This window comes from Phyllobates terribilis, unplaced genomic scaffold, assembly GCF_046119375.1.
Source record: "Phyllobates terribilis strain yellow unplaced genomic scaffold, ASM4611937v1 Scaffold_5__5_contigs__length_657084704, whole genome shotgun sequence".
In the NCBI taxonomy this organism is placed as follows: domain Eukaryota; kingdom Metazoa; phylum Chordata; class Amphibia; order Anura; family Dendrobatidae; genus Phyllobates; species Phyllobates terribilis.
This window is the reverse complement of record NW_027362765.1, coordinates 48890420-48914760: the sequence shown is the minus strand read 5'-3', so window position 1 is coordinate 48914760 and position 24341 is coordinate 48890420. Positions and strand designations below refer to the sequence as shown.

At 42.9% G+C, this 24341-nt stretch overlaps 1 protein-coding gene across 3 annotated transcripts in view; it reads right to left on the bottom strand.

The window, feature by feature from the left end:
• The window catches only part of LOC141271914 (uncharacterized), a 42559-nt gene extending 18447 nt beyond the window's left edge, over positions 1 to 24112 (bottom strand). Inside the window, exons 1-6 of one of the 3 annotated variants that reach the window (XM_073682151.1) lie at positions 24060 to 24112; positions 1409 to 1558; positions 1100 to 1279; positions 894 to 1017; positions 714 to 811; positions 425 to 515 (exon numbers count right to left, since the gene is read on the bottom strand). In XM_073682151.1, the coding sequence (XP_073538252.1) occupies positions 425 to 515; positions 714 to 811; positions 894 to 1017; positions 1100 to 1279; positions 1409 to 1486 (571 nt within the window). In that variant the 5' untranslated portion in view covers positions 1487 to 1558; positions 24060 to 24112. Of the gene's footprint in view, positions 1 to 424; positions 516 to 713; positions 812 to 893; positions 1018 to 1099; positions 1280 to 1336; positions 1559 to 24059 lie in introns of those variants that run through there. The other 2 variants (XM_073682152.1, XM_073682153.1) reach the window with 2 other exon arrangements.
• Between the last annotated feature and the right edge of the window lie 229 nt (positions 24113 to 24341).

Here is a 24341-nt window from a genome sequence, read left to right as displayed (position 1 = left end):
GAAGGTGGTTCCCACATTTTCGTCTAGTCATGTGCTAACAATGATTTGGTATCCTGATCTTTTCCATCTGGCCCTTAGTGAGCCGCATTTCTGACACTTGTAGCATTGAACTTCTATCCTCCAAGGAATGTTGTGTTGAACTAATTATTAAATGTAAATAAAAACAAAATACATTGAACATTGATTGCTATTTGGAGGTTCGGTGAAATACATCTAACAAAGGCAAGTAAATGGGGTCATTAAATAAATACTTCACTCTTATTAGTTGAGCACAATCTACATTGATGTGAATTGGACATCTATAACATACACTTCACAAGCATCCAGATTTGCACTTATCTCCATATAGAAACCCAGCATGTCAGTTAGACAAGGCCTGCTTTCAAAAAAATGTGACTTTTCACTACTGTACATTCCTACTCACCTGGGTAGTTATCTGTAAGAATCTCCTCTTTACACCACTCATCATCCCTCACATATGTCTCTGTAGTATTAATATAGCTCAGATCTTCACCCTGAAACAAATATTGCAAAAGTCACAGACAGATGGAGAAGTCCCATCTATGATCAGCTCTAATCCTGCCATCTCCACCGTTCTCATTACACAAGTATAAAACATATAATACTGGTGGATAAAACAAGACTGAACACAAGACCTTCATAGTCGTCTACACATCATAGGGGAGATCTCATGACACCTTCTCTCCATCTACCTGATGATCCTGAGGAACATTGGGATTTTCTGGTTTACAGTCCTGTGGAAGAAGAGGACGGGGACATCGCTCTGGTGTTGTCCTCTTACAGGATAGAACTGGAGGAAACACATACAGGACTGAATTCATTCTTTACATACAGATAATTATAGGCCATGTGTATTTAGTCCTGTATATTACCTGGTGATGTGAGGGGCTGGGGAACCTCCATCATCACGTCCTTGTACAGATCTTTGTGCCCTTCTAAATATTCCCACTCCTCCATGGAGAAATGGATGGTGGCATCCTGACACCTTATAGGAACCTGACACATACAAGGATACCTTTATCCCCCAGATCCTTCATAGCGTTACTGTATAATGTCCCAGTATTCCCAGCAGTGTCACCTCTCCAGTCAGCAGCTCAATCATCTTGTACGTCAGTTCTAGGATCTTTTGGTCATTGACGTCCTCATGTATGAGGGGGTGAGGTGGAGGCCCCGTTATTGGGCTCAGGGGTCTTCCCCATCCCTCAGACACAGGGGCCTGACAGAGCTCACTATCGGTCTTCTTCACTACTGTGTAATCCTGGTTATGGAGAGACACATTAATAAATCTCACTACAGACATTTCCAGAGTCCTCACCTCTCCAGTTCTGTCCATCTGTTATTCCCATAGATATGAATGATGTAATGGGAAGTCATCAGAATCTCTCACCTCTCCAGTAAGCCGGAAGAGGATCTCTAGGGTGAGGTGTAATATCCTCTCCACCATTTTGTCTCTGTCCTTATCCATCCTTGATGGGTCAATCAGAAATATTATTTAATATAAAAGATCTCCACTACCAGAATCCGATATTCTAGGGACCTGAATGGGAAGAAGATGATCCGGTGTAACATCATAAAGATCCAATGTAATAGTACAATTACAGGAGATAACAAGGGGAACGTATGAGGAGCTATATGAACTGGAACATGCGATTATGTGATTTAGTTCAGCACTTCGAACATCCGGAGCTTAAACATAGACTTCCCAAGTCCAGATAATTTGGATCACAACAGGTGAAAATTAAATCCAGACCTGTAGATTTTAAAAATACTGGAAATTCATAGTGAAAACAACAAACTTATACAGCCAATAAATATGGTAGTGGTGAATCTCTATATATCTCACCATCACGAGGCTAAAACAGCGTTCCAGGAGAAACTTTTAACCGCATCTGTTACTGCCATTTTTGGCATGTTCTAGAAAGATGCTTGCTCTCTCTAGTGTATCTGTAAACTATGCATACACCATTCAAGCCAGAGTTCCTTCAATACTAAAGCTGGATAGAAAAAGTTGACATTATCCTGAAGCTTGAGCTTACTGTGACTCTTATTTTCAAGGCTTTCAAGATCAAAACTTAATAATTAAGTTATTGAGCTAACTTCAACCCAGTGTCTGCTTTCTTGTCCTGTCAGTACACAGATATATTTTTTCCCACATGAGTGCCATCACAGATATCACTCTTAATTGTGACTGTCTATGGGGTAGTTCACACGTCTATTTTTTTCCTCAGACCGAGTGGTTCGCATAAAAACACGGGACTTGTCCAATACTGATCCAAGTGTTGGATAAAACTTACCAATACAATTTTATGGGTCTGCGAAAAAAATTTAGACAGCACTCAAATACCATCCATGTGCTTCACGTTTTTCACAGACTGTTTCATACAATAAGTCTGAAAAACCTCCATCATTTTTTTTTCATCTTAGGAAAGCTAAAACTCTTACCAAGTTCTGATGGTGAAAACTGACCAAACTCTGATGAAACTGATTAAAAACATTGAAGAAAAATCTCTGACGTCTGAATGAGGCCTTATTGTTTTACTCCACAGTATGACCATTAGACCACAGCCCTACCATCAGTATTCGGTCAGTATTTTTTCTCAGGAGTGGGAGACAAAACCAGGAGTGGGTGATAAATGCAGAATTGGTGAACTAGTTTCTATTACACCTTTTCTCTGATTGTTCCTCACCTGGTTTTGGATCTTACTCCAGAGAAAAAATACTGACCAAGTACTGACCAAATACTGATAGTGGGGCCGTGGCCTTATACTCCTACTAAAATGAAGTGATGAGGTAATCTGCTTTCTGATGAGCAAATAAAGTTTTGCCTTCACTTATGTATCCATAGTTTAAAGCAAGAGATGAGACCCGTTAACCCATTTTCTACTTTTTACCACCAGGAATTTTGACATTAAAAGGGGTTGTCTCATCTTGTTAAATAGGTAAAATTGCAAAGTGCTAGTATGATGCCATACTGTCAGGAAGGAATCAACTGCGTACAGGGGTTTGAAGGCTGATTTGGCGGGCAAGTAAATAAAAAGGGCAGAGTGGGATACAGCTCCCCATTCACCTTAGATAGCGGTGCATCAGTTGGCAAATATCTTGCCCTACTCTCCCATATACAGGAAGGCTCAGCCAGCCGAGTGCTTCTGTGTTCTCTGTGAGAAAGCCAGATATCTCAGGTGTCAGCTTATCTTAGAGAACCAAAGGAATTCAAAATCAGACGTGACGGATCCTTATCTTGCCCTTCTATCAACTGTCAGGGGCCCTCACATTAGACTTTTGGCTGAACCCGTTAATATTGGCTGGTTGGGTCAAGATTAGTCTGTATAGTGCGGGCTTTAGTATATAAAAGGCTATCAGTCTGGCGGTGAGATAGGCTGTAGGTTTTTGGATTTTTCCCACAATAAGCGGGATAGGTAATAAATGTCTGATCAATGGGAATCCTCATGATCACTACAAGGGGTGTCTAGAGCTCACTTTTTCCCCATTCATGACGTTTGGTACCCCTGTTCTAGTAATAGTTGGGAGTTCCAGCAGTACAGCCCCCAGCCAGAACACATTTACTACCTATCTGCAGGATGGCGGATAATTATGCATTTTGCTAAAACCTCTTTAAATATTTTCTACACCTTGACACAATTGTAAGCCTTGAGAAGCCTTCATTGTTCTAGTTATAACTTATATATTTATATAATTTTAATAACATCAAAAAAAGGTGGCGGTGGTGAAATTTCCGCAAGTATGATGGCAAAACTGTCATCTTCCTACCCAAAGACTTGCTGAGGAGCGTGACTAAGTTGCGTTGAATCAGGGAGGGTCTTTACTTATTATGCAGGTATTACTTTTGCCACTTTCTATCAAGTTACAAAGGCCTAAATCTACGTATAATACGCCTACTTGCATAAACAGGCTCTTCAGATTTTGTATTTGCATTGTGTTTTTTTTGGGGGTTCTCAAAATTCCAGAGGCTAAAGAAGGGAATGTGTCATGATTTTATTTTTTATATTAATTATATCATAATTTATTTTTAAAACAAATTAAAATGTACTGTTTTAACTTTTATTTTTTAAATACGGTAATTATTTCTGCAGCCATTATTGTTTGCTGGTGTAACCGTCTGATCACAACACTGGGCATAGGAGACTGCGGGTGGTGTCCTACAACTATGAGGCAGACAGGCACCTTTTTTTTTTTTTTTAAAGCCTAGCGCTCTGCTTTCAGCTACAATTTCCCCCCATCACTGCTCACACTGTGCTCAACGGTGAGTGGTGACAGGAGGTCCGGGGAGGTGTTGGTGAGCACAAGTCAGGTAGCTTGGCATTTTACTACTAATATCAGGTTACTGAGCTGTTTTCACCACTGGAAGAAGCTAGGTCTAAAGTCCTGAGCAATGAGAGCTGTGCAGCAGCGGTGACTTCTTTCAGTGATGAGAACAGCTCAGTAGCCTGTCATAAGTAGTATCATTTCAGGCTGCCCGACCTGTACTCACTGCTTACCGGTAATTACTGTGATCTGAGTGAAGCTGCTGCAGTGACATGATGGCTCCACTCATATCACAGTAATTGTATGCTAAACTGTGTACCTAATACTGTCATGTGAAATATAATCCTCAGAGCCATGAATCTAATCCTACCATAAATGACAAAGTCCGCTGACCTGTGTATGTAATCCTTTCATTTGTGATAGCCTGTGTATCCAATCCTATCATGTGTGAGTCAGTATCTAATGCTATCATGTGTGATAGTCAGTTTCTAATCCTATCATGTGTGATATAGTCCACATAGCCATGTATCTAATAACATGTGTGATACTATCTGCTAAACTGTGTGTAATTACTGTAATCTGAGTGCTGCAGCCACAATGTTATGACTGCTACAGTTTAAAAAAAAAAAAAAATTCTGTTTATTTGACATTGTTATTGTGATGATATATGTTGAATCTGTTATTCATTTCATGCATATATGTTTTTGCAACTCTACAAACAGTATATTATCCTACCTTCCATTGCTACTGTTGATGGCACTTGCGATGTTTTAACTCTGCATACTTAATCCTGCTATTGTGTTCCTATATGGGCTAATACCCTGGCAACTAACCAAATGTCCTGCAATAAACAGTTTATAATCATCAACATTAACAGAAATAAACACTTGAAATAGATCACTCTGTTTGTAATGACTTTATATAATATATGAGTTTCACTTTTTGTATTGAAGAACTGAAATAAATTAACTTTTTGATGATATTCTAATTTAATGAGATGCACCTGTATATGACTCCATTGTCCTTTTCTCATCTGCTAGGACTAAGGGCGCAACCCTAGCGCCAGAAACGCGTAAGAATTTTATATTTTTCTCCTTTTTTTAAATGATTCAATAAAATTTTTTCAGATTTTACCTGTTGGAGTGCCGATTTTCTCCTTTTCGTTTTCTTCACGTGTGATATAGTCCACATAGCCGTGTAGCTAATAATATGTATGATACTAACTGCTAAACTGGGATCTGAGTGCTTCAGCCACAGTATGACTGCTACACTCAAATCTCTGTAACAACTAGTGAGCAGCGCAGCACCAACTAACAGAATGGGTAGGCACTGGCAGCCATCTTCAGTGATGCCGTCCACATCTCAGTATCACATTGCAGTCACCTACAAAAAAATGGTGCTGCACTGTGATCCTAAACTTCATTCTCCCTTATCCTTTTGCAAACACCCTGAATGGGAGGGGAGGAGACATCACACAAGTGAGCAGATTCCACCCACATTTCCGGCAGTAGCAATGTGCACTAGCAGTACACTAGGTTTTCATGGCAAATTTTAACAGCTGCTGCCCCCCCAGTGTTTAAAAGTTTGAAATATCAAAACTTTTTAAATCATTTTTCATATTTGATACCATTTAAACAAATAAAACATTAATACTTTTAATTTTTTCAAATTCAAAACTACTTTTTCTTTATGACACATTCCCTTTTAAGTTGGAGTTAAAACTGCGTAACAACAACTATTCTGTATTTTCTGAAACTCCTGAGCCATAATGAGGTGAGGTTTATGTATACACTGGGTGGGTTGGTAGGTGGGACTTAAAGAGTAACCGTCGTTTTAATTTTTATTGCATAAATTTATAGTGAAAATAAGAAACTTTGTAATATATGTTATCAGAGAAACCTGCTTATTTCTCTGCAAAGACTGATCATTAATTTTCAAAATTCTCTGGTAAAATCTGTATTCAGTGAAGACAGATTTTTAAATGACTAAGACAGGAGATGACCGTTGGTGCTCATAAGACTATGTAAAGGCGGGAGGAGCTAGAAGCAGAGCTTCTCCTATCTGTATAGAACCTTACCAAAATCAACTGCCATCTCCTATCTCAGAAGTTTAATAATCTGTCTTCACTGAACACAGATTTTACCTGTGAAGAGAGAAATTTGAGAATGAAAGATCAGTCCAGGAGGCGAACGAAGCAGATTTCTTTGATAGGATGCATTGCAAAGTTACTTATTTTCATGTATACAATAGAGTTATGAAATAAAAATTTAAATGGCGGGTACTCTTTAATCCCTTTGGACCGGAGGGTGGTTTGCATGTTAATGACCAGGCCAATTTTTACAATTCTGACCACTACCACTTTATGAGGTAATAACTCTGGAACGCGTCAATGGATCCCACCGATTCTGAGACTGTTTTTTAGTTACATATTGTACTTCATGATAGTGGTAAAATTTATTCGATATGACTTGTGTTTATTTGTGAAAAAAATCAGAAATTTTGCAAAAATTTCCAAATTTTCAAAATTTGAATTTTCAAATAGAGATATGCCACACAATAATATACAGTTGTGCTCAAAAGTTTACATACCCTGGCAGAATTTTTGCTTTCTTGGCCTTGTTTCAGAGAGTATGAATGATAACAAAAAAACTTTCTCCACTCATGGTTATTGGTTGGGTGAAGCCATTTATTGTTAAACTACTGTGTTTTCTCTTTTTAAATGTTACCTTTAGTAGCCATTCAAACCCATTTGTGTCAAATTCTGTGCATGTTATCAGGACAAAATCACCAGGCTATGTGAACTTTTGATCAGGGTCATTTGGATGTTTTTGGTTGTCATTAAGATTTAAAAAGAGAAAACACAGTAGCTTGACAATAAATGGCTTTACCCAACCAATAACCATGAGTGGAGAAAAAGTTTTTTTGTTATCATTCATATTCTCTGAAACAAGGCTAAGAAAGCAAAAATTCTTCCGGGGTATGTAAACTTTTGAGCACAAATGTATAACATTTCCCAGATGTTACTTTACATCAGGAACCAAATTTTTTTTTGTTAGGAAGCTATAAGGGTTAAAAGTTGATTAGCGATTGCTAATTTTTCCAACAAAATTTACAAAAACATTTTTTTAGGGACCACATCACATAGTGACTTTGAGAGGCCTTTATGACAGAAAATATCCAAAAGTGACACCATTCTAAAAAACTGCACTCTCAAGGTGCTCAAAACCACATTCAAGAAGTTTATTAACCCTTCAGGTACTTCACAGGAATTTTTAGAATGTGGAAGAAAAAAAATGAACATTTAACTTTTTCATAAAAATGTTACTTTAGACCCCAATTTGTTTTTTATTTTTGCAAGGGTAACAGGAAATAATGGACCCCAAAATTTGTTATGCAATTCCTCCTGAGCACGCCGATACCCCATATGTGGGGGAAAACCACTGTTTTGCCAGGGTTCGGAAGGGAAGGAGCGCCATTTGACTTTTTGAATGTAAAATTAGCTTGAATAATTAGCGGACGCCATGTTGCGTTTGGAGAGCCCCTGATGTGCCTAAACAGGGGAAACCCCCCACAAGTGATACCATTGTGGTAACTAGACCCCTCAGGGAACTTATCTAGATGTGTGGTGAGCACCTTGAACCCCCAGGTGCTTCACAGAAGTTTATAACATTTGGAAACTAGACCCCGCAACCATTTTATCAAGGGATATAGTGAACATTTTGAACCCAGAGGTACGACACAGAATTTGAAAACATTAGGTCATTATATTGAATAAGTTGTCATTAGTCTTGAGCGCAAGTGCTCGCTACTTGAGTTTGCATCGGGTACTCGGGTATGCACCATGTGTCGTGGGTGCTCGAGTGACATCCTCGAGTCCGAGTCCCTGCCCGCATATTTCATGGTTATTAGACACCCAAAAAAAACATGCGGGGATCGCTCGTGCATGGCAGACAATCCCCGCAAGGTTTTTTTGGGCCGCGAAGCATATGTGGTGGAGACTCGAGCATGTCACTCGAGCACCCGCGATAATCGGTGCATACCTGAGCACCTGATGCAAACTCAAGTAGCGAGCATTTGCACTCAACACTAGTCACCAGATTGTCATCATTTTTTTTTTCTTTGCTTTTGAAAAAATCCCAACCCCAACAAGGCCCTAACCATAGAGATGACTTTTTATGCCGTTCGTTGTGCGGTATGTGATTAGACGACTTTATTATTCGGGTCGGTGCGATTATAGCGATGCCAGATTCATATCGGGCTTTTATGATTAACAGTTGTCACAGACTAAGACACTTTTTTTTTTTTTTTGCAAAGACTAGTTTTTGCATTGCCATATTTTGAGAGCTATAATTTTTCCATATTTCAGCCGACATGTGATGGCTTCTTTTTTGCGGGACGAGTTGACATTTTTATTGGTACCATTTTCGGGCATGTGACATTTTTTGATCACTTTCTGTTCCGATTTTTGGGAGGCAGAATAAACAAAAAACAACAATTCAGGAATTGTTTTTTTTGTTGTTTTTTTATGCCGACCGCATGTAGTAAAATTGATAAGGTAGCTTTATTCTTCGGGTCAGTACGTTTACAGCGGTACCACATTCATATTTTTTCATAAAAACTATTTTATAGAAAAAAAAAATTTTTTGTATCGCTTTATTCTGAGAGCTCTAACTTTTTTACTTTTGCTGATGGAGCTGTATGGCGGCTTGTTTTTTTGTGGGACAAGATGACGTTTTCAGAGGTTTTATTTTTATTTACATTTGTCTTTTTGATCGCGTTTTATTCCATTTTTTGTTTGGTATGATGATAAAGCATCATTTTTTGCTTTGTTTTTTATATTATTTTTTTACCGTGTTCACTAAAGGAGTTAACTAGTGGGACAGTTTTATAGGTCAGGTTGTTCCGGACGTGGCGATACCAAATATGTGCACTTTTATTGTTTTTTTTCATAATAATATTTATTTATGGGTACAGTCTATTTTTCTTTTTTGGGGGATTATTTTTTCTTTTTTAAAATATTTTTTACATTTTTTTTTTCCACTCTGATACCTTAGTTTTAGATTATGTTCACATGATGTGTTTTTGCGGCGGTTTTCCCGCTGCGAAAACGCTTGTTAATAGGTCTGCCATGCATAGCAATGCTAATCTACTGTAGATGTGCTGTGCACATGATGCGGAAATTTCCTCTCCGGATTTGCATTGCATTAAAAAACGCAGCAGAACCATTTCTAGTGTGATCTCCCAGCGAATTTGCGCCCATTGAGGTCCATTGAAACGCAGCAAACTTGCAGGTATATATGGATTTGCTGCGTTTCAATTAAAGTCAATGGCCACGAATTTGCGGCAGAAACGCGGTGCGGGTGGCACCCGGGTTGGAGAGGAGCACTACAACTCCCCTCATCCCGACCGTCACTCCCACTGATAACATGGGATGAGTAGTCTTCCCAGCCAAGCCAGCTACCACGCGCTGTAAAAAAAAAAGAAAAAAAAAGTAAAAATTAAAAAATAAACCTGTATACTCACCTGTCAGTCAGCGATCTTCTCCTCCTGGTGGCATACTATAGAGAGCGGGCTCGCTCCCCGTAGTATGCTGCGCTTACAGGATCTGCGCTGACGTCAGCGATCAGCTGATGGTCACGAGACCGCTCAGCTGATCGGTGACGTCAGCGATCAGCTGATGGTTACGAGACCGCTCAGCTAGTCATGTGACCAATCAGCTGATGGTCATGTGACCATCAGCTGATCGTAAGCTCACCGAGGCTGATCAGCTGATCAACCCCAGTGACCTCCTGCTGCATGTATACTGACAGGGGTGATTTTATACCTCTGTCAGTATATATTGCTGTCTTCTACGGCAGTGACATCAGTGATGGCCGATGTCAGTGCTGTAGAAGTGACACAGATAGTCGTGGGACAATCGTTGGTGGCACGTGGACTACGTCGTTGACAGGGACAGGTGAGGGATATGGTTGTTTGTTATTTACATTTTTTTCAGGAGATCGAGGGCTGTGGGGTAATGAAAAAAAAATTGTAGGACCATGTGTGTTTTTTTATTTCATGAAAATACTTTATTCTGGCCGTGTCTTTTATTGAAAAAGCCGCGACCATTTTACTGCACAGTTAGTAATGGGGGCATCTTATAGACGTCCTCCATTACTAACCTGGGCTTCACGTCAGCCGCCAATACAAGGCTGACGTGAACCCCAACTCCATTCGCCACTGCTACAGGGCAGTGGGAAGAGTGGAGTCTAAGCGCCAGATTTGGCGCATCTTACAGATGTTCCATTTCTGGGACTGCTGAGGGGTGATATTAATAGCTGCGGAGGGGGCTAGTATCCATGGCCCCTTCCCTGGCTATTAATATCAGCCCGCAGCTGTCTAGTTTAGCTTTTGCTGGTTAGATTTTATAGGAGGACGCCACGTCAATTTTTTTTCTGGAGTCCCCCTGTAACCTAGCCAGTAAAGGCTAAACAGACAGCTGTGGGCTGATATTAATAGCCAGGGAACATTTTTAGCTAATGGCCCCTTCCGCGGCGTTCCCTCTGATGGTTATAAAAATGACACAGGAGCCCACGATCCGGACGTAGCAGCGCTTCATATTTTTTGCTGCATCCATTCTATTGAACGCAGGTAAATCCACATGTGTTCACTGAACCATGCAGAATTACCGCATTCTATCATTTCTAGTGGTCAAATTTATGTTGCGGAGACTAGCGACTCCGCAAGAGAACTAGACATGCTGCGGTCCTGAAAGACGTGCTGCATGTCAGTGTCCAAGGGTGATCTGCAGCCTCTGATGCATGCATAACATGGGATTTCTAGAGATCCCATCCACTATGCTGTTACATCAGCACGGTGCGGGTTTGGCGCTGTATAAACACGCAGCGTCAAACCCGCAGCGGCTCCTAATCGTGGCCACGTACCCAAACTCACCCACAGCATGTCAATTTCTGTAGCGGACACGCTAGACTCTGCTGCAGATTTTGACCGATTGAAGTGTCATTATATGTGGTGGATTCACATGTACCGAGAACAAAGGTGTGGCATTAGAACACTGCGTTTTCGAGGCAACAAAAATATTCTGCGTCCAAAGCGCTACTTGTTGCTGTTCATGGGGACGTAGCGGCTAACGAACCAGCTGTGAGATGTTAATTATGGCCAGCGAAAATGTTTGCAAAGGGCACCTTCCCAGGCTAAAAATAGCAGCTCACAGCAGCCGCATAAATTACATGAATAGAAATGCTAATGAAGATTGGGTGAATGGGACTAGCTGACACCTAGCTCTTTTGTTTGGTGATGTCAAGGTCTCAATCAGACCTTTTCATGACCAAACTTAAAGTAAAGTAAAGAGTTAAATAAACACACAGACAAGAGTAAAGACTTTATTTGAAATATAACAGACATTATTTAATCATTCAAATTAACCAATATACTCACCCCAGTTCTGATGGTAATCCAAGGTTTAAGCAATGTCCCACCAAATAAATTTATTTAGCAACCAAAAGCATTCATTGATGTACAAAAACGCTTTAAAACACTTTAAGGCTGTGTGCCCACGTAGCATTTTTCAAGCGTATATGCTGCGGAATTTCCGCAGCATAAACGCTCCAAAAATGCTTGGTAATCCGCCCCCCATGGTCCTCAATGAGAAGCCGCACTGTCAATGCCCACGCTGCGGTTTTTTCCGCTGCGTTTATGCTCCGCGGAAAAATCCGCAGCATGTCATTTAATTTTGCGGAAGCGCGGCGTAATCGCCGCCATTGACTTGCATTGGGCCGCTTCAAATCCGCAAATATGTAAAAATAATTGCGGAAGTGAAGCGCATTTGCTGCGGTCTTGTACCTCAAAACCGCAGCAAATAGGAAGTGACGTCACAATTGGGCGTTCCATCCATCCATCCCATGAGCATCCCATAATCCAGGAAGACGAGAATTCCATAATATTCCCGTCTCTCAGGATCATGGCTGCTAACGTGGGATGGTACAAGCGGATGAATGTCAACGTGGGATTCATGATTAGTGTGGTAAGTGTCTGTATGTGTCTGTGTGGTGTGTATGTGGTCTGTATGTGTCTGTGTGCGGTCTGTATGTGTCTGTATGTGTCTGTGTGGGGTCTGTGTGGGGTCTGTGTGCGCGGGTGTCAGCAGGCAGACATAGGCCGATGTGACACTACTACTCCCATCGGCCTATGTCTGTCCCACGTCCACTCCTGCCAGCAGGATCAGCTCGATGGGAGCAGTAGTTCCCATCAGACTGATCCTGCTGTAAAATGTGCCCCAAAATTAAATTTAATAGCCCCCATATGTGCCTCCATATATTATTGACCCTATCCCCCCCCCCCCTATTTTTTTTTTTTTGGGGGGGGTGCTATCATTATTAAAGTTTTTTTTTTATTGGCCCCAATAATATTTAATCTACTGCCCCCTTTTTTTTCATTGGTGGCCAGTGGTTACCTAAAATAAATTAGTTCATACATTACCTGTCCCCGCCGATCGCCCCTAAAATAAAGTAAAAAATAAAAAAATACACCTATACTCACCTAGACACCTAATTCCCCGAAGCCATCGATCTCCTGTAATAAAATATAAAATAATAAACCACAACCTTATCCTTACCCCTCCGTAGCAGTCCACGAGTGTCCCACGAAGATCTCCAGTTCAGAGCAGCCACATAGAATGTGACCGCTCTGAACCGCTGCCGCCGCTAGAATGAACGGGTTCGCCGGAGTTCAGGCAGCGCTGCTCCGGTGATCTGCTTTACGGCCCCGCTGTATCGTGAGAAATTCCCACGGTACAACAGGGCTGTAAAGGAGGTCACCGGAGCAGCGCTGACTGAATGCACTCCGGTGACCTCAGTCAGGGGCTCATGCTGCCGGGAGTGGACGTGTTCCCGGCAGCGTGAGCTTACAGCAGCCATGACAGCTGTCACATCTCCAGATGTGACAGCTGTGCATGGGAGATCAGCGCAGGAACGTGGACAGGTAACTATTTTTTTTTTTTTTAGTAAAATTAGAATTAAATAAAATTGTGTTTTATTTCAAATAAATTATTTTTTTCTGGGTGTTTGTCTTTTTTCTTTTTAACACTTTGTAGGTTAGTAATGGGGGTGTCTTATTGACGCCCATCATTACTAACCTGGGCTTCATGTCAGCTGGCGCTGACATGAACCCCACCACTATTACCCCCTGCCACCGCACCAGGGCAGCGTGGAAGAGCGAGGCTAAGTGCCAGATTTGGCGCACAAATATGATGCGCCAAATCTGGGGCAGCTGAGGGCTGATATTATAGCCTGGGAGGGGGCCTATAACCATGGCCCCTTTCTAGGCTATTAATATCAGGTCGCAGCTGTCCGCCTAGCCTTTGCTGGCTACAATTTATAGGGGGACCCCATGTCATTTTTTTTGGGGGGGTCTTCATAAATAGTAGCCAGAAAAGGCAAAGCGGCTAGCCTTTGCTGGCTACAATTTATAGGGGGACCCCATGTCATTTTTTTTGGGGGGGTCTTCTTATATAGTGGCCAGAAAAGGCAAAGCGGCTAGCCTTTGCTGGCTACAATTTATAGGGGGACCCCATGTCATTTTTTTTGGGGGGGTCTTCTTATATAGTGGCCAGAAAAGGCAAAGCGGCTAGCCTTTGCTGGCTACAATTTATAGGGGGACCCCATGTCATTTTTTTGGGGGGGGTCTTCTTATATAGTGGCCAGAAAAGGCAAAGCGGCTAGCCTTTGCTGGCTACAATTTATAGGGGGACCCCATGTAATTTTTTTTGGGGGGGTCTTCTTATATAGTGGCCAGAAAAGGCAAAGCGGCTAGCCTTTGCTGGCTACAATTTATAGGGGGACCCCATGTAATTTTTTTTGGGGGGGTCTTCTTATATAGTGGCCAGAAAAGGCAAAGCGGCTAGCCTTTGCTGGCTACAATTTATAGGGGGACCCCATGTCATTTTTTTTGGGGGGGTCTTCTTATATAGTGGCCAGAAAAGGCAAAGCGGCTAGCCTTTGCTGGCTACAATTTATAGGGGGACCCCATGTAATTTTTTTTGGGGGGGTCTTCTTATATAGTGGCCAGAAAAGGCAAAGCGGCTAGCCTTTGCTGGCTAGAATTTATAGGGGGACCCCATGTAATTTTTTTTGGGGGGGTCTTCTTATATAGTGGCCAGAAAAGGCAAAGCGGCTAGCCTTTGCTGGCTACAATTTATAGGGGGACCCCATGTAATTTTTTTTGGGGGGGTCTTCTTATATAGTGGCCAGAAAAGGAAAAGCGGCTAGCCTTTGCTGGCTACAATTTATAGGGGGACCCCATGTCATTTTTTTGGGGGGGGTCTTCTTATATAGTGGCCAGAAAAGGCAAAGCGGCTAGCCTTTGCTGGCTACAATTTATAGGGGGACCCCATGTCATTTTTTTTGGGGGGGTCTTCTTATATAGTGGCCAGAAAAGGCAAAGCGGCTAGCCTTTGCTGGCTAGAATTTATAGGGGGACCCCATGTAATTTTTTTTGGGGGGGGTCTTCTTATATAGTGGCCAGAAAAGGCAAAGCGGCTAGCCTTTGCTGGCTACAATTTATAGGGGGACCCCATGTAATTTTTTTTGGGGGGGTCTTCTTATATAGTGGCCAGAAAAGGCAAAGCGGCTAGCCTTTGCTGGCTAGAATTTATAGGGGGACCCCATGTAATTTTTTTTGGGGGGGTCCTCTTATATAGTGGCCAGAAAAGGCAAAGCGGCTAGCCTTTGCTGGCTACAATTTATAGGGGGACCCCATGTCACTTTTTTTGGGGGGGGGGCTTCCTATATAGTAGCCAGTAAAGGCTAAGCTAACTGCTGCGGCCTGGTATTAATAGCAAAGGAAGGGTCCATGGTTATTGGCTACTTCACAGACTATAACATCAGCCAACAACCGTCTGCTTTCCCTTTGCTATTTATTAAAGCTATGCGTGAGCCCACTTATTTTTTTGGGTTAAAAGATTTTATTAAAGTGAAAGATTATTGTACAGTGTATGTAGGTTCATTCACTGAAAGCTCCTGCATACGCTGTAAGGTTGATTTCTCACGTCCACATATCCACGTTAGTACAGATAAGTGTGACCGAGCATGCTTTGCAATGGGTCTGTGTGTGGGTCTCCGCTGTGTGTGGAAAATGGCATCAACACTCGTCCCGGAGATTGACGTGTGAAAGAACCGTACAATATAGGTGAGGGGTTAGTGTTGGTGTGTGTGCGTACATATCTCCATATGTTTATTTAATTTTTTTTTGGGGGTTAATCTTTTATTCCTCCATTTTGTTTTTAAAATAATATTCACACACGTTATTATTCACTGTAGATTGAAAAATATCCCGAAATATGGGACCGAGCTAGTCCTGACTACAAAGACAAGCAGAAGAAAAAAGACGCCTGGGCCTCTGTGTTGAGCCAAATGTATCCCCAGTGGGTGAATGCTGAACGTGATGCCCAAGAGGAAATTAGTAAGTTTTGATTTTTACACTTATTTTTATATCTATTTATAATTGCACTTTTTGGTGTGAAAGCAGTTCATAAATTGTTTTGGTTGTGTCATTGCAGTGTATGATATTAAAAATCGGTGGAGATCGGTCACCGACCGGCTGGTGAAGTATCACCAGTCAGTGCAAAGTGGCTCATCACCCAAAAAAAGAAAATTTCCTTTTGCGGACGAGCTGGCCTTCATACTAACCAGTAGGAGTTTGCGGAGGTAAATTCCCAAAACATATTAATTGAAATGTTTCCAAAAATGTTGTATTTACATTGGGATTTACCTTTTATTATATACAGAACTGAAGGAAACATCATGGCCCCAACAGCAGAAGAGGACACAAACACAGAGCAAGCAGAGGAGGAATCCGAGGACTTTTTCCAGCTTTCCTCACCGGATCCATCTGCTTCGGCATCTTCAGCATCTGGTTGTCCCTCACATTCTTTGTCCAATCCAGCGGACATCGGGACGGGTTTGGTGACTGATTCTCCTGCTCCTGCTCCAAGTGACGCTGGAAGCTCTGCTGGTGATGTGTTGAGGCCCACTGGGAGGGGGTCTGGTTCTGCTCATCTCGTGGCATCGAGAAGGGCGGGCAAAAAAAAGGCCAAAAGCCACGGGGGTGGGACTATTGTGCTTGAAGCACTCACAAATCGAACCCTCAGCCTTGTGGAAAGGGCATCCCAGGAAGATGCCATCGATAAATTTTGCTCAGCCCAAGCTGCCCGCATCAGATCTCTGCCACGAGATAGGCAGAACATGTACATGACTGCAGCAGGCGCTATGGTCATGGCAATTGAAGAGGCAGCAGTTATGCCCTCGCCCCCAGCCGTAGTATGCGGAATATTTAATTGTTTCAAACCCAGTGTGCCTCCACCACGACCAGCAGCTGCAACCCAGCGTTTTGGGCAGGTTGCTGCAGCATACCGTCCAGAAGATATGCAACCAAGTTATGGTCGGCAAATGGCTCATGGTGCATCATCATTTGTCAGAGGACCATCCCCCAACTCTACTTTTTCGCAAGAAATGTTTCCTGGGTACAGCTTTGAAGAAGACCTTCAAAACTTGTAGTTAAAAAATTTTACCCCTCCCTGTCAGCATTTTTGGACCCTAGCAAATACAGACAGCACCTGTAGGTCGATAGATACACAATGTTTTAGAGAATCAGACAATTAACAAAGACCTTTTCTTATGGTCACCTATACCAGGCATCAGGCGTAGGGGACTGTAAGAAAAGGTCTTTCTTTTTATATAATTAAACAACCTACAGGTGCTGCCCGTATTTTAGGGCCCAAAACTGATTAGAGGATAGGTGTGCTGTACACAGTGTGTAATTTTTTCCCAAGTTATGGGCAATGTTTGTCCGATTAAATTTTCTAGAAGTTTGTTGTTTTGTGTTTTTAAAAAGTTTTTTACAGTTATTCTATATTACGTATTAAAAAAATTATTTAAACTATCTGTTAATTTTTCTTTTCAAGTGTATATGTGGTTGGATTGGGTTGTAATGAAAAAGTGTTCCCCTGATCTGCGCTCACCATAGCGCATGTCAGAGGAACTCTACATTTTTGAAATTTGTTCAAACTAATCTACGTATGTGGTCGGCTGTATACAGTGGTTTTTAAATTAGAAATATACTTTGATATTTTGGACCACAACTATTTTTTGGATGAATACTACTCTCAACACTGTTATTTGCTAGTTCTGTTCTTAGCGCAAGCAAATAACAATGGTGAGGGTTGACTTTAGCAGACAGTACTTGGGAATAGCGCTCTAGGTAGTAATGCCAATTTACAGGCTCTGGTCTTTGTGGGTTGTTCACTTTTGCGTTGACGTATTGTCGAAAAACAAAATGTAGAAGGTTGCAATTCAAGAAATATTTTAGACAAATTTAAGTTTAACCAAAATTTATTTTTTGTCAAAACATTTTTTTTTACATTTTTATTTAAAAAAAAAAGGAGGAAGTTCTTCTTTTATTGTTCATCAGATCTTCTCTGCTGGTCAGGCTGCTCAACACCAGCACAGGAGTATTGCCAGTGCACGGCACCTTCAGGACTCATGAAGTAGTCAGCGAAGGTTTCTCGCACCCTGGCACCAGAGTTGGATGGCCTTCCCTGACCGGAGTTGACAACTGGAATTAATTCAGATAGCTGTGACTCCTCATCTTGCTCGGTGCTGTACTCACGAGCATAGTTGTGGAGTACACAGCATGCCTTAATTACAGTGTCAACGGTCTCCGTATCCAACTGGATGGCAGTGTGAAAGATCCTCCACTGACTACACATGATTCCGAAGGTGCATTCCACATATCTGCGTGCACGACTCAGCCGATAATTGAAAATCCTCCGCCGGGCATTCAGTGCCCTTCGTGGGTATGGGCGCAGCAGGTTGGTCTGTAAGGGAAATGCCTCATCCGATACCATCACAAAAGGAACTGGATGTGTGGAACCCGGCAAAGGTCTTGGGGCTGGGAGCGTTACGCCATCTTGAAGAAGTTGCAGCCCAATCTGTGATGATCTAAACACCCGAGAGTCCCCAGTACTGCCATAAGCACCAACGTCAATGGCAACAAATTTGAAATGTGCATCAGCAACCGCCATCAGGACCACAGAAAAAAATTTCTTATAATTAAAGAAGCGTGATCCTGATCGTGGTGGCTGCTGAACTCTCACATGTTTGCCATCGACAGCACCAATGCAGTTTGGGAAATTGGCCACAGTTTGAAAGCCTGCTGCGACCTGCAGCCAAGTGTCCTCGGTTGGAGAAGGCATCACGATGGGCTGCAACTTCTGCCAGATGACGGTACATGTGCACCTCACAATTCTGGAAATGGTGGATTTACCAACCCTAAATTGGAGGTGCAGTGATGTATAGCTCTCTCCTGTGGCCAAAAATCTGAAAAGGAAAAATAGATAATTAGAAAAGCCATAAAAAGAAATACAAGCCAACAGTAATTATCCATTATTAATTCATCTTTTAAAAAATTAAGGTCTTTATTACAAAAAACTATTCCAACAATGGGCTCGTTTTTTTTTTGGGGGGGGGGCTCCACATTTTCAATCTTTTTTGGGCATCTTTTGTTTTCTCTTGAGTTCACACATATCAATTTATAATGTGTTTTGACTTTGTGTCTGTGTTTGCCTACGATGTTTGCTCTAGAGTTTACACATCAGTGACCTTTTCAATCTGATCTCTGTGCATGGTGATCTCATGGTCAAACAAAAAATATGTACACAAAGACAGACACAGTGGAGCCATCACCACAGGGTAACAAAACCAGGTACACCAGCCATCACCGCAGGGTGGCGAACAAAACCAGGTACATATAAATCAACATTCAACTTACCGCAAGGTGATGAGCAGCCTTTCCTCAGCAGAGATGGCCCTTCGCATTACAGTGTCTTGGAAGTCCAGGTCAGGAGACATAAGGCTTAGCAGCCGATCAAATGCAATAATGTTCAGACGGCAGAACTGTTTAAATTTTTCAGGAAAACTATAGTAAACAGAGAAAAAAAAAATATTAAAAGATAATTTTGTAACATAGTATACAAACAAAACCTTAAAAAAACAGCATAGACGGATGACATTATACTTTCTTCACATATATCTTACCTCCTTAAATCCTGGTAGAGAACATTAAAGTGGCCCTTGTCCGTCCGCTCCTGCAAGATAGGGTGCACCCAAATTTTTTTTGGTCGTCTTCTCCTCCTTAAACGCTCCTATAGAACAATAATAGGTTAGTACACACACTACATAAAAATAATGTACCCCAAAAAAAATTAGTTTATATTACCTGCTCAACGTTGTAGTGCAGGAGATTTAAGCAAGTCATTAGCAGAAGGTTTAGGCATGGTCTGCTGACCCGCAGGGGCTGCAATTCCTGTGGCATACTGTCTTTTGCAAAAAACAAAATGGTGAAGAGGGGTTGAACTAGGAAATGACATCAGGATTTCCATCTTTTTTTTTTTTTTTTTTCAATAACTTTATTTGTGCTCAAAAACGCATGAAATAAGCTTACAAAAACGCATGTAAAATCCGCATACAAAAACGCGACCAAAAAACGCACGCGATTTTCTGGCAAGGGACATGCAGAAATGTTGCAGAAATTTTCTGCTTCATAAATGCAACGTGGGCACATAGCCTAAAAATGCACCAAAAAACGCATGCGTTTTTCCTGCCAAGAAGATGCAGAAAGGCTCAGGAAATTTCTACTTCAAATACGCACCGTGCGCACATAGCCTAAGGCAGGGGTCTCAAACACGCGGCCCTTCAGGCTGCTTCATGTGGCCCGCAGGCACCATAGACCCCGATCGCGGCCCAGTCCAGGAGCTGCTGCCAGCTGCGCTTCAGTTCAGTGTATTGCCGCGCAGAGACCAGCTCTCTGCACAGCAATACCAGTGACAGCCGCCGGCCTATCAGAGCGTCCCAGCGCAGCGGCGTATGACGTCACTGACACACGCAGATGTCAGCTGCTGGCCTCTGATAGGCCGGCGGCTGGCATTGATATTGCTGTACAGAGAGCCGGTCTCTGCGCGGCAATATACTGAACTGAAGCGCAGCTGCCGGTAGCTCCTGGATCGGGCCGCGATCGGGGTCTATGGTGCCTGCGGGCCACAGGTACAGAAAGGACGCCGAGGGAACGGAGGACAGGTGAGAAGAATCTTTTTTTTTTCTCTTGTATGTGTAGAACGGCACAAGGCACAGTCCTCCAAGATGGGGGACCAGGCTGGGGACAGTCCTCCAAGATGGGGGACCAGGCTGGGGACAGTCCTCCAAGATGGGGGACCAGGCTGGGGACAGTCCTCCAAGATGGGGGACCAGGCTGGGGACAGTCCTCCAAGATGGGGGACCAGGCTGGGGACAGTCCTCCAAGATGGGGGACCAGGCTGGGGACAGTCCTCCAAGATGGGGGACCAGGCTGGGGACAGTCCTCCAAGATGGGGGACCAGGCTGGGGACAGTCCTCCAAGATGGGGGACCAGGCTGGGGACAGTCCTCCAAGATGGGGGACCAGGCTGGGGACAGTCCTCCAAGATGGGGGACCGGTATGTGACATTACGACAAGATGGGGACATTACAAGATGCAGACCAGGGTGGGGCACATTACTACAAGATTTTGGCAGAAAAACTTCAAAATAAAGCATGAAAAAATATTTTGCCACTAAAAATGCTGCTTTATATCTAAACTAAAGTAAACAAAAAAAGTGCATGTTTTATTATCGCCACATCCATAACGACCCAAGCTATAAAAAATAAAACAGCAAAAATGTTCAAAAGGTGTATAGAAAATAAAATGGTATCACTAAAAATGTCACTTTGACCTGCAAAGAATGCGGCCCCCCAAATTAAATTTTTTTCCGTGTGCGGCCCATATACCCAGCAGAGTTTAAGACCCCTGGCCTAAGGGTATGTGCGCATAATCAGTGTTCACTGCAGATTGGACGCAGCGCAAGAGCACTGCGCGCAATCCACAATGACCAGATGTTACAGCATAGTGGATGGGATTTATACAAATCCCATGTCCACTATGCGTCTGCGGCACACCCGCGGAAACTGACATGCAGCACGTCTTTCCAGACCGCAGCATGTCAATTTCTCCGAGGGATCTGCATGCAGGCTTTCCCCATAGACCTAATCTCTATGGAGAAAGTCTGCATGTGAGAAAAAAAAAAAGAGGCCAGCACTCATTTGCATAATGAGCGGAAGCCGAAGGCGGCTTCTCTGCAGCCCCAGGGCTGCAGTCGGCAGCAGATAGTCTGCACATACCCTTATATTTTATCGCACTATGGGACTTTTACTTTTTGCAGGCTAATCGCTTATATAGCATAGAGATGCAGCAGCATCTCTATGCTATACAGCAGCATCTCTATGTAATACAGCCTGTCAGCGCTGCACAGGCAGAAGTTACTTTGATCGCGCACTGCGCATGATCAAAGTAACTTCCTGCTGCCTGGTGACCCGGATGTCATCATGACGACATTGGATCACCATAACAACTAGAGGGACCCGGCAAAGACAGCGCAGCGCTGGACGCCGGAGAGGCGCCAGTGCTTACCTCCCCTTGCACCCAAAATGCTGCGATCGACTTAGATTGCAGCATTTCAGGGGTTAATGTGCCGGGAGCGGTGCAGGACCGCTCCTTGTATATAGCATCGGGTGTCAGCTGTGAGAATCAGCTGACACCCGGCGCCGATCGCCCCGCTTGTGTGCGCCTACGATCCTATGATGCGTAATGGTACGTACCTGGTCCAAGTCAGTAAGACTTACTATTGCTGATCATGTCAGAAAGGGGTTAAATGTCCCCAGAAATTTTGCAAACCACGGATGGTACTAATAAAAATAAGTAAAATATGCATATATCAACATATTTTACCAACCTAGCTCTTGGAAAGTGGCAACAAAAATGTTGTATTTTTTAAATAAAATGCGCATCTATTGTGCGAAACTAAAAAAAATAAAATAAAAATACTATTAATATAATACTGCCAACATGCCGATCTCAATACTGCAGCGCACCTTAGGGATTTACAGAAAGACAGTTCTCACTCATAAATGAGTGATGTGCCACACACACACAGCAGATGTCCAATGCTACAGTAACAGCCCTCTCCACCGGATGTTACCTTATAAATAACGCTGGATGCATCCTTCTGTTCAAAGCCGGGATGGGCGAGGCCTGCGCAGTGTTGCACCGGAGTCAGAACGTGTGCATAATGCACTATGGCGCCATTTTATTTGCGAATTGGCAGACAGTGTGTCTTCAACAATTCAATTTTATTGAAGAAGTCTACTACAACATCAACATAGCAGTGCACAGGTGCCGTCCATTGCCATTATCTCTATGGTCGGCACCTGTGCACTGCTATGTTGACATTGTAGTGCACTGGTGGCGAATCTACGGCACGCGTGCCAGAGGGGGCACTGGTGGCGAATCTATGGTACGCGTGCCAGAGGGAGCACGCGGCACCTGTGCACTGCTATGTTGACATTGTAGTATACGGGTGGCGAATCTATGGCACGCGTGCCAGAGGGGGCACGCACGCTATCGCCTCAACACTAGTGCATTTCCACGCTAGAGGACCGGGCAAGTGCGGGTGAGTGGCCTGGAGACGTCAGCCCCTACTTCAGCTAGATGTGTATCCTTGGATGCACATCCAGCTGAAGTGTATTGCAGCGCTCGAACTTGACGGCGTGCATGTGACTGAGCACATGGCAGTGATGTTATGTGCCCGTCGAAAAGACGCTGAAGTCTTCTGCTGACTCAAAAAAAAAATTACATGCTGTAGGAAAGTGTGGAAAGTTGAGTGTTTATTGTTTTGTTTTTTTCCTATGTATTAAACAACTGCGGCGCAGGCAGGATGGGGGGCATATACCAGGATGGAGAAAAATACATCAGGATGCAGGGGCCATATACCATGATAAGGGACATATACAAGGATGAGGGGGGGGGACATATACAAGGATGGAGAAACAATATACCAGGATGGTTGGGGGGGCATATGCCACAATGAGAGACATTTACCAGGATGGTGAACATATACCAGGATGGGGGGCACATGCCATGATAAGGGGTCATTTACCAGGATGGGAGATATATATACCAGGATAGGGAATCATATTCCTTTAAATCTGTAGTCTGGTACACCAGCTCCTGTCTACTCTCTGCTGCCCCCGCCTGATCTCTGTATGAGCTGTTTTTTCTAAACGGAAACTTCCATATTCAGGTTAAATTGTCGTGTTGGCGGGGAGAAGGGTAGGGGGGATTTTCTATCTTTGAGTATTCATGTAAAGCTTTGATGTGAAATCTTTGTACTCATGCTTTATCCAAATGTTAAAACCCTTAATAAAAATTATTGTTCAAAAAAAAAATTGTCGTGTTGGCACTTGGCGATAAATAAGTGGGTTTTGGGTTGCTGTAGTACATTACTTCAATAAAATGGCACATTCACATAACACCAGTTTATTGAAGACACTGTATATGGGAATTCGCAGACGCAGTGACTTAAAAAAAATGGCACCGGATAGCGCAGTATGTGCACGCTCTGACTCCGGTGCCATTTTATTAGTTTACAGAGAAGTTTGTGTATAATAAAAAAAAATTGTTTTCACCTAATACTTTAATAAAATTAAAAATGTACCAAATACATATAACAAAACGATAAAACACTTGCACAAAGAAACACAACTCATCCTGCAAAAGTAACAAACCCACATACAGTACAATGACCACAAAATACAGTAAATAATCATTAAGAGACCACAATAAACACTGTACTGAAGAGGGTGAATCTCTACATACCTCCACCACATATATGGCTGTTCTGTGCGCACAGGACCTGTGATGAGGTCACAGGAGGGGAGGAGTCAGGGGTCACATGATCAGGGGCCTCAGTGGATGCAGGACTCTGCTGTGCTGGTTGTCATGGTGCTGGATGAGGGGAAGGTTATGTGTGGGGTCAGGAGGGGTTTACAGGGTGGATGTAGCAGAGCCGCGTGTGTACGAGGTGTACGGAGCGGAGCCGCGTGTGTACGAGGTGTACGGAGCGGAGCCGCGTGTGTACGAGGTGTACGGAGCGGAGCC